We start from the raw sequence: 10,796 nt of genomic DNA on the forward strand, positions 1-10,796 counted from the left end.
ACACTTAACATAATTTTGCAATTAGGCTATTCTATCTTACCTGAACAAATGTACCAACTCCCAAACAAGATGGGACATGAGACATTTCCACCTTCCCTATCGTGCAGTGACGTCAAGTATACCTGTGATTAAGTAGGTACCATTGTGTAACAAAAGGCAATAGCGAGGTGTGAAGGCGAATTTATCAGGGTTTATAGTATTTATAATGGAAAGTTATGAGCTCGAGCTCAGCGTGTTTTATCTTGACTATCGCCTTTTTTTATTACTTGACTGAGTCGTAGCCAAGCGAGCTGTTGATGGTTATCAGCGGCTAATTATTCGTCATCAAAACCAATTTAAGAATTTTGTTCTTCACAAAAAAAGAAACAAATTCCAATCGTGTTTCACAAACGCATTTCGTGTTCATTGGTAATAAGTCTTCGCAGAGCAACTGAAAATATTTTCAAATAAATTCATTGCATTCTCTGTGAGGTGATTCGAGTGCCTACAAAAGGAAAACTACTGTGAACTGAACAAATATATGACAGTAGCTAATTTATTGTGGTGTGTCTGTAACTGTGGCTATAACAATATAATATGCATTATCTTGGGCGTGCCGCTTTTGACGGCTCCAGTTATCTTAAAGCGTTGCAACATTGCTACGATTTCGAGACTATAAATGTGGATAATGCAACAGTAGCGAGGCACAGCAGTGGAAACATCGTTGTGGGTTTTTTTTGCTAACAAGCGCCAAAATGCAACGAATTTTGGCCATCATCTTCTTTCTCGCCGTCTTCCTCCACCAATCGCAGGCGCAATGCAATTCGTAAGTTTCATTGTTTTCATATACGAGTAATTGTTTCAATTGTAGCTTTAGGTTGTAATCGATTTTTTTGGATCACTGTATAGCACGAATTGCGTAGGGCCGGCCTGCAAATGCATGAACACGTCTCCACCAGGCGGTTTAACGAAGGCGAATACCCGTAAGTTTTAACGTCCCTTCTATATAAATACAAAATTCAGTTGGAATAATAAATTGAATTTGATTTCAGCTCAATTGGTTTTTTTGGCGTTTGATGGGGCGATTACGACGACGAATTACGACAACTACACATTTCTGTTAAATAACACCTTAAATCCCAACGGTTGTCCCATTGGAATGACTTTCTTCATTTTCCACGAGTACAACGACTACACCCTGACCCACAGTCTCTACTTCAAAGGGAATGAAATTTCAACCCACAGCATGTCGTAAGTGATAAATCGATTTTTTTTAAACTAAAAATAGGTCTTGTTACAATATTTATTTAGCAAAATTTTTTACAAATGAATTCATTCGTCTGTTCAAAATCAGCCACTTAACTCCAGCCGCAACTTGGGCTAACAAGTCAGTCGCCGAATGGACTGATGAAATTAGCGGAATCAGAGACGCTCTGTCCAAATTTGCCAACATTCCCAAAACTTCAATTAGGGTTTATTTAAATACAATTTTTAAATAAATATAGGCGTTGTCTTATGTTCATTGGATCAAAATTACAGGGTGCACGAGCGCCGTTCTTGCAGTCAAGCGGTGACGCTACTTTTACGGCCATGAAGAATCTTGGCATGTTCTACGACTGTTCCTTCCCAGAAACTAGTGTTAACCGTACTAATCCCCCTATTTGGCCTTACACTTTGGATCAAGGATTTCAACACGTAAGTGGACTACAAAAATTATAGAATCTCAATATTTTGAAAAACTAGGAAAAACTAAATTTCTAGTAAATTTTGTAATTGTTTTTGGTGTTTCAATTGTATTTTGTAGGAATGTGCAATCCCACCTTGTCCCAAAAGCAAATTTCCCGGTATTTGGACAGTTCCGATGGTAAAAAAACAACGTTTGAACTTCTTTCGTATTAATGCATTCACGTTCGAAATATTGCAACAGGTGGCTTTAAACCGAAATGAAACCGTTTGCAGTATGGCTGATGCCTGTGACAAGTACGTGCCAGGAGTTGCAATGAATTCTTGGAGTGCTTTTTAAATTTTAGCACATAATTATCTTTTTGATTGTAGACCGAATACCTTGGATGAAACTTATCAATATTTGATGAGCAATTTCGAACGCCATTATAATACAAGCAAGGCTCCATTTGGAATCTACTTGACTGCTAACGCCTGGTTCCAGGATGCCGAGTACCGTTTGCGGGGTTACAAGAAGTTCCTCGATGCGTTGAGTACAAAGGATGACGTTTACATTGTCCCCATTGCCAGAGTGAGAAAATAATTTTAGAATACCTTCAGTCGTATATATGTTCCATTTCGATTGTTTACTGACGGGTTATTATTTCTCGATTGCGTTTGAAAACAAATTTTAGGGATTGGACTGGATGAAAAATCCTAAGCCGTTGGCCGATGTCCCAAACTTCTTCAATTGTCCAACCGTGACCAAGACTCCTTGCACAAATTATACGTGCTACTATGAAGGAGAGGCGTCTCCTGTCGGCCCGCGCAATATGAAAAGTTGCGTTACCTGCCCTGACGTCTACCCATGGACCGGGAATCCACTTGGTTTGCCATAATTCTTTTTTTTTAAGGTCAACGTGTATCCTTAGCTTTAGAATGGAACCTCTCGGACTATGGTAGCAAGGTTTTAGTTTTTAGTTTTATCAAATACGAATTGTTATCAACGATGTAGCTAAAAACGGTTGCCGCTGTTTCATCACTATATCGTATGCGGTTGACTATATAACGAATAAACTGGTGTAATTTGAAAGTGCTTCAAAGTTAAAAGACATGTGTTGATTTGGGCTGGATTTGGGGGACATTGGGATATGTAAGCAGGTATGTTCTTGTGCTTGATTAATTTATCATCTTTTTTAGTAGACAGCTATGAAAAATGCGATTTTGTTCTAATTCAGGAAAAAATGATTTTCTTATAAATATTTGAATTTACTTCAAGCTTAAAAGTGGGAAAATTGATTTGAACTCTCTTCCAAAAATCCTAAGAGTGATGTCATTGTTTTGCAGCCCAAATTTTTTAATGAGAAATATCTTATGTAATATCACAGGCGAATACGAGATAGTGCACGACGGGATCGGAACTTTCGAAATGGGTCTAAAATGTGGGAAAAACAATAACTGTACTTTGAGGATTAATTCACGTCAATGGTTACCATTCATTGCCGGTTTTTCCAAATACCGAGATTTTAAATATTAGGGGCAGGGGGAGAAAAAAGACAGGCCATCTCTAGGACCTTTTTTTTAGACTTGGTTTTTGGAAAACCGGCAACTACGGGAGGGGGGAACAAAGGGAAAATAACTGAGAAATGAAAACTTTTCATTTTCACATCGAAATTAAAGTGATTTCTCAAATGGCATGGGGGTCAACATTTCAGATGAGGTTATAGAGCTAACGATGCTCTTTTTTTTAAGCCCTAAAGAACTCTCCTAGTCCTATTTTCCGTCCAGTACAAGAGAGCCAAAGTAGTACGATTTACTATTGGCCCTCTCGACTGTGCGGAAACTTTTACTTCCAATTTAAAAGGGACGTTCGCGTGAACGAAAAAATACCCAAAAAATATATGCTATAAACCTTAAGTCTAAGAACCCCCTGTCCAAAAATCGTTTTCGTCCGACGAAAACTCGATTTTTGGCGAATTTTCAAAATACCCGTTTTCCCATAAGCTTCTCTCAGCTGTGCGGAAACTTTGTGTAGCTACTGTACTTCATAGTATTTTTTATGGAAAATAATGAGCTCGAGTTCAGCGTGTTTAACATTAGTCATATAATTTCTCTTGATCACCTTTTGATTGTTTGACTGAGTCGTACCCAAACGAGTTATTGGTTATTAGCGTTTGATTATTCCTCATTAAAAAAAAAGAAAAAAAAAATGTTCTTTGAATCTCCTCTTCCCCCCCCCCCAAAAAAAAGGAAGAAACAAAATGCCTATCGCGCTTCACGAACGTATTTCGTATCCAATGGTAATAATTCTTCGTAGACAGAGCAACTAATAATAATATTTAAATGAATTTATTACATTTTCTGGGTGGTGATTTGAGTGCGCACAAGAGAAAAACTTGTAACTGAACAAATATATGACCAGTATTTGTGGTTTGTCTGTTAACTGTGATTATAATATGCATTGTCTTGCACTTTTGACAGCTCCATCAGTTATCTTAAGCGTTGCATCATACTATTTTGAGGCTATAAATTTGGATAAGTGCAATAGTAGCGAGGCACAGCAGTCAAAACATCTTTGTGGGTCTATTTGCTGAAAAGCGCCAAAATGCAACGAATTTTGGCCGTCATCTTCTTTCTCGCCGTCTTCCTCCACCAATCGCAGGCGCAATGCAATTCGTAAGTTTCGTTGTGATTACTGCATTTATATACAAGTTCAATATTTAAATTGTATATGGCCGGGTTGTATTAATCGATTTGTTGCATCACTGCATAGCACGAATTGCGTAGGGCCGGCCTGCAAATGCATGTCCACGTCTCCACCAGGCGGTTTAAGCCTGGCGAATACCCGTAAGTTTGATCGTTCGCTCTATAAATACAAATTGAATTCAGTTGGAATAATGAATTGAATCGAGTTTCAGCTCAATTGGTTTTTTTGGCGTTTGACGGTGCGATTACGGTGACCAATTACATCAACTACACATATCTGTTGAACGGCCACGTCAATCCCAACGGCTGCCCGATTGGAATGACTTTCTTCGTCTATCACGACTACAACGACTACACCCTGACCCACAGTCTCTACTTCAAAGAGAATGAAATTTCAACCCACAGCATGTCGTAAGTGATGATCGATTTTTTTTTCTTCTAAAAAATAGGTCTTTTTACAATTTTTTATTTAGCAAAAAATAAATAAATAAAAAAATTTCATTCCTCTGTTCAATAACAGCCACTCAACTCCATCGTCAGACTGGGCTTACAAGTCAGTGTCCGAGTGGACTGATGAAATTGGTGGAATCCAAGAGGCTCTGGCCAAATTTGCGAACATTCCCAAAGCTGAAATTCGGGTATAAATTCAATTTTTGAATAAATCTCTAATGTTCATTAATTGGATCAAAATTACAGGGTGCACGAGCGCCGTTCTTGCAGTCAAGTGGTGACGCTACTTTTACGGCCATGAAGAATCTTGGCATGTTCTACGACTGTTGCTTCCCAGAAACTAGTGTTAACCGTACTAATCCCCCTATTTGGCCTTACACTTTGGATCAAGGATTTCAACACGTAAGTGGACTTACATAATTACGTCATCTCAATTTTTAAAACTAAATTTCTAGTAGATTTTGTAATTGTTTTTGATGTTTCAAATGTGTTTTATAGGAGTGCACGATCCCACCTTGTCCCAAAGACAAATACCCCGGTATCTGGACAGTCCCAATGGTAAAAAAATAACGTTTCAACTTCTTTCGTCACCCTTATATTGTATATGCATTCACGTTCATTATATTTCAACAGGTTGCCTTAAATCGTAATGGGCACATTTGCAGTACGGCAGATGCCTGTGACAAGTACGTAACAGGAATTGCAATTCAATCTCCTAATTTAGCCACTTTTCAAGTTTATGCATGCATTACTTTTTTATTTTAGACCGAATACCTTGGATGAAACTTATCAATACTTAATGGACAATTTTCAACGTCACTATATAATACAAGCAAGGCTCCATTTGGCATCTACTTGACTGCTAACGCCTGGTTCCAGGATGCCGAGTACCGTTTGCAGGGTTACAAGAAGTTCCTCGATGCAATTGTATTAAACGATGACGTTTACGTTGTCCCCATTGCCAGAGTGAGAAAATAATTTTAGAATACCTTCAGCCGTATATATGTTCCATTTCGATTGTTTACTGACGGGTTATTATTTCTCGATTGGGTTTGAAAACAAATTTAGGGATTGGACTGGATGAAAAATCCTAAGCCGTTGGCCGAAGTCCCAAACTTCTTCTCTTGTCCAACCATGACCCAGACTCCTTGCTTGGATTATTCATGCTACTATGAAGACGATTTCTCTCCTGTCGGCCCGCGCAATATGAAAAGTTGTGTCATCTGCCCTGACGTCTATCCATGGACCGGGAATCCCCTTGGCTTGCCCTAATATTTTTTTTTAAATGGTGAATATCATGTATCCTTACAGTATTTTAGATTTAGAATCGGCCCTCTTGGATAAGTTATAGGGTTTTAATTCCCAGTTAAAACGTGCTTATTTTCCGATGATTGAAACGCCTTCCGCTATAATCTCCATCCCTTTATATGCTATTGATTATATAAGGAATAAAATTTTGCATGATTTAAAAGTGTTTTATTAAACATACAGTACTTATTACACAAAGTTTCCAGACATATGAGAGATGATTATGGAAAAGCATGTTTTTTTAATTTGTCAAAAATGCAGTTATCATCCGACGTAGATTTTTTTTGGAATGCTTGTTAAGGCTAAGGCTAATATCCTGTTTTTTTTCTAAAGATCTCATTGGTGGATATTCTGAAAGAGTTGCCCCAACCAACCAAACGCGAAGATTTTTTGTTGTTTTTTTTTTTTTTTTCGTTCTCATTCGATTATTTTCTGGGCATAAATATAAATTGAGTCCGAAATTTGTGTACCAGTTCATGAGTCACATGATTAGTAGCATAAAAAAAAAGAAAAAAAATCGGAAGTAGCCCCTCTTTGAATGCGCATGCAGTTGTTGGTATATCCGTTAGATGGAAATTAAGGCTCGAATGATTGTGGTGCACCCGCCATGAAGTCTTCATGGCGGATAATTCAAAAAATGTGAAGTTTTTGGTTCATAAAATAAGTGGTGCAATATTTCATTGTACATAAATAACTTGTTCGTCTCTTTATATACCGGTGATGCAACCATGAGCTAAGATGACATTTCTTTTTATCTGCAGCCATTATCTGATGCTCATCAATGTCGAACTCAAATGGGTAAAATAGACGTTGACGGGGATTGAGTGATGCATATCAGATCTGTCTGAATGGTATTTATACGATTGATATAATGTATGTCAATCAATTCTTATCGAGTTTATAAACGTGTTATTCAGAAGTGAGTTCATTTCTTTTTTAATATGCGGTACAATATATACATGTATTGCATGTAGCATTGGGTACGGTAAGATATGGTAGCGATTCTGATAACAATCTCAGCAGCAGCTTGTCCGTGTGCTTTTTTGGGTTGGGTGATCACGTAATGTAATGTAATGCAGTGGTTCATATAGTGGGGAAAGAGAGTTTTCAAGGAAGTTGGTGGACCTGATGGCAATTCGCATTTCAGTAGGACGATGTGATTGCACACAAAAACAAAGTGATGAGACGCAACACTGTATTTGTAGTGCAGCAGTGTACTGTAATACCATGGTCTAACAGGAGTCTCCTGTTAGATGTCTCATTCCGCCGTTCTTTTTCTGCAATGTTGTAAAATATTAGAACACATTGCAGCCGATATTTTCCAATATTTAACGGTCTTACCCATAAAATGAAGCGCTGTGCTTCCCTCGTCCCCTCTTTTCTTTGTATACAACCAATATTGTACCAGCCATAAGAGAAACTGTATAGGGAGCTAGAGGATGATGGAAGTTGGAGAGTAATTCAGTTACAACTACGGTAGCCGCGTATACATGAGAGCATTGGCCGCAGTATGGGATCCATTGGGAAATCTCACCCCCTCACCAGCCCACATCGACCCAAGCCACTTACGGCTGATATTTCTCTCATACTCTAGTCATCTCTCACACCCGGAAGCCCCTTCCGCAAACCATCCAACTGCTATAAGGGGAAGAGGGAGGGTCTAGTCTGCACCTTAATCCCAAATTCGCTTATGGTTTTATCGGAGAAAAGTCAGCCAGATTGACAAACAGCCAGCAGACTGCTGACGCGAATGTGTAATGAGGTTGAGGGGAGAAAATAAACATTAAACAACACACAAGCCACACAAAGGCTGTAGAGAGGTTTTTTTTTTATATGTGTGATGCAATCGCACCGGGACATATTCTCATCTGGACACTTTGATTTATGGTGAATGTTGGCAGCCTTTCGTTTGTTTATTTTTCTAAAAAAAGAAGAGAAGAAACACGCACCCAAAATTCAATCATCGTAAAATGTGGATGACATAAAAACCAATTCAACGATTAAACTAAAGACCAAGTGGGTCTATAGCGATTTAATAGCCGAGACCAACACGAATCGGCTAGCAAATAAGGAAGTTAACGAACGCGTTGATTACATTTCTTTCTTTTTTCTCTATTTCTTCGTTTTTCTTTCAAGATATTCGATCGGTCGTGAATAACCAAAGAAAACACAAAAATGCCCAAACATATGTAAAGATTCTTCGAGTCAAATAAATCTTCGAGGCACCGAACCCGGCCAACTCGGAAGGAGCGAGGCAAGAGACATGGCAACACGAATAAACAACACACGTGTCTGTCGATAACCATCAGTGGCTTTATTTCTTCTCTCTTTCTTTCTTTTTTTTCTTTATAATTTTATGTCCGGGTGGGACTTATTACTTGAATGGTCAAGTCACTATAATTAATCAACACTGTGATCCTGTTTTTGTCTTTACGCCCTCTCTTGTAAATATTTCTGGTATAGTTACTTATTTGTTATTTCGATCTCTATAAGTGCTTGTTCGAAATACTCAAAAACATCTACTCAAAAACTCTTTTCACATTACAAATTTTATAGAGATTACTGCAATGTTTCCAGTTTCCATTTCCCACACCGGACAGTCCCGCTGAAAATTTGTGTTTGCTGAACCGATGAAGAAATAACGAGCCAATCGCTCCAATTAGTTTTACGTTGGCCTCGTATTTCATTCGATTTTTGTGCGTCTAACGATTCCCAGGACAAGGCCCTTTTTCTTTCTTTGGCGTTACGTGAACTTTTCGGTCCCTAAATCACGTGAAAATATACTTAAATAAAAAGGGAAAAAGAATGGAGGATTAGAGAAGAAGATGACAAAGACGAATACAAGGAAACAAGCGATTTTGATACGGAGAGAAAATGGATGGATCAAATAGACATGGCCCCCTACCGAGAGCGATGATTGGCCTTCTCCTTTTGGATATCTAATAACGTGACCGACAGACAAAACCGAGCGCAACGATTACCGTTGAAGACATTCAAAACCAAAAGAAACTACGTTTGTCGGATATGCCCGACAATAAACGGGAAAACGACTATAACCAATTCGATAATTACAAAAACAGCACTAAGTTCAAAGATCATTCAGATTATTCATCATCTTTTACTGTATTCCTATTTTCGACACGCTTTTTTCTTCTTCTTCGTTTGTCTTTGAGTCGACGTATTTTCCTTCTTTGGTTCTTCTACATCGTTTTCATTTCATTTTCCCCGTTCCGTTCATTATCCCTTTTTTCTCGCGTTTTTCTCTGTCTGAGACTCTGAGTGGTCTGATGATTTATTTGTTTTCATTTCCTCGCTGCGGAGTGAAACGTGGAAGGGAATATGCGAGTGAACGAGCGAGCGAATCCGTGTGGGCTGTGCGTGTCGCTTGCGATAAAACTTTTTTTTCTGTTTGTTTTTCTCCCATCCATTCACATTTAAAACTTTCCGCCTATCAATAGAAAACAGCCAGCGACAACGCCGACTTTTTTTTCTCTTTCGGGACAATCGGAAGAGACTTTGCATAGGGCGATAGACTCGGAACGCTATAAAGTAGCCTCATCGTCGAGACTTTTCGACTGCGCGTTCGTTTACGCGCTCTCTGCTGTTGTTGTCTCCCTCGTCGTAAATAATATCCTGCCAGGAGGTACTGCAGACACTGTATACACATTGAAAGCCCCTCCGTTTGAATTATTGATCTCTGAGGTTCCTTCGTAGCAACCAAGAAATCTTTTTTTTTTTCCTTTACTTTTTCTTTTGAGCTTTTTTCAGAAGAGCAGCGCAGCCCGACATGCGGCGCTAACGAGGCATCGATTTAATAACACTGGGAGCTGCTTCGTAGTTGACTGCTGCGACTCTGACTGACGAGAAGAGAAGAAGTGGGGGTATAGAGACGACGATTTGAATTTACCGTAAAAGGCTTTCAAATCTTCTGTTTTCTTGTTTCGGACGGATTTCCTTTTTAACAGCACGAAAAGATCTTTTTTCTTTTTCTTTTTCAAAATTTCCTTTTTCTTTTTCTTTCTTTGCCTCTCCTTTAGTTTCTGTATGGTCGAAACAAACGAAGATGATGGCAACTCCCCGCGTCTTTTTCTTAAAACCTGCGGATGCCCCAGCCATCAGACACCAGGGGCCTTTTCCTCATTTCTTTTCTCCCCCGGTCTCTCGGTCCCTCGGAATCTCGGCTACTTTGCCCGACCTCTGGTATCGTAATAATAATAAAAGTGATACCTTGAATGAGAATGAGCCGAGAAAAAGAAAAGAAAAGAAAAGAAAAGAAAAGGGAGAAAATAATAAAAACGAAGTGTCAGCTAAATTAGGAATGCATATAGAAGCAAAACACGATGAAATAAAAGAAAATCTTTTCCAATTTTCATTCCCACCTCTTCTTGTTTTTTGTTGTTTTGCTTTTGTTTTCGTCCTAACAAACTTTCGGCGTAGCTAACCATCCATTTGGTTGTTTCTTTTCTTTTCTTTCTTTGTCTTTCCTTTCCTTTCCTCATTTCCTTTTTTTCTTTTTTCTGGGCGTTGCTTTGAGTTTTGGAATCGATGATTTTCACGACACCACAAACAATCCCCAACAGCAGCCCGGCAGCCAAGGCGAATATAAAAAAGAAAAACTAAAATTGTATATAAAACCGGAGAGAAGATTGCCTTCTCATTCCATCTAGGGCTGCCGAGTGTGAAATAATCCC

At 38.7% G+C, this 10,796-nt stretch overlaps 1 protein-coding gene across 3 annotated transcripts; it reads left to right on the forward strand.

Moving 5' to 3' along the window:
- The first annotated feature begins 647 nt into the window (after positions 1-647).
- Positions 648-6,278, forward strand: LOC124326276 (chitin deacetylase 7-like). Of its 3 annotated transcripts, none has more exons than XM_046785006.1 (9): positions 648-805; positions 889-962; positions 1,032-1,230; positions 1,334-1,451; positions 1,519-1,674; positions 1,784-1,843; positions 1,907-1,959; positions 2,035-2,233; positions 5,866-6,278. In XM_046785006.1, the coding sequence occupies exons 1-9, from the start codon at positions 735-737 to the stop codon at positions 6,067-6,069; spliced, it is 1,134 nt and encodes a 377-aa protein (XP_046640962.1). In that variant the 5' UTR covers positions 648-734; the 3' UTR covers positions 6,070-6,278. The 3 variants fall into 3 exon arrangements, 2 of the variants coding, with proteins under 2 accessions (XP_046640962.1, XP_046640961.1); XM_046785005.1 differs by lacking the exon at positions 5,866-6,278 and adding an exon at positions 2,337-2,737; XR_006915526.1 differs by lacking the exons at positions 648-805; positions 889-962; positions 1,032-1,230; ... (3 more) ...; positions 1,907-1,959; positions 2,035-2,233 and adding exons at positions 4,164-4,317; positions 4,415-4,488; positions 4,560-4,758; ... (3 more) ...; positions 5,431-5,483; positions 5,563-5,763 and having other exon boundaries at positions 5,866-5,997.
- The last annotated feature ends 4,518 nt before the right edge of the window (positions 6,279-10,796 follow it).

This window comes from Daphnia pulicaria, chromosome 2 (assembly GCF_021234035.1).
Source record: "Daphnia pulicaria isolate SC F1-1A chromosome 2, SC_F0-13Bv2, whole genome shotgun sequence".
In the NCBI taxonomy this organism is placed as follows: domain Eukaryota; kingdom Metazoa; phylum Arthropoda; class Branchiopoda; order Diplostraca; family Daphniidae; genus Daphnia; species Daphnia pulicaria.

Bases quoted from the DNA above. Each gene is read 5' to 3' on its own strand.
- LOC124326276 (XM_046785006.1), top strand. From the start codon at position 735: ATGCAACGAATTTTGGCCATCATCTTCTTTCTCGCCGTCTTCCTCCAC. The intron at 963-1,031 runs GTAAGTTTTAAC...ATTTGATTTCAG, and splicing joins TTTAACGAAGGCGAATACCC to CTCAATTGGTTTTTTTGGCG. The intron at 1,231-1,333 runs GTAAGTGATAAA...GTTCAAAATCAG, and splicing joins ATTTCAACCCACAGCATGTC to CCACTTAACTCCAGCCGCAA.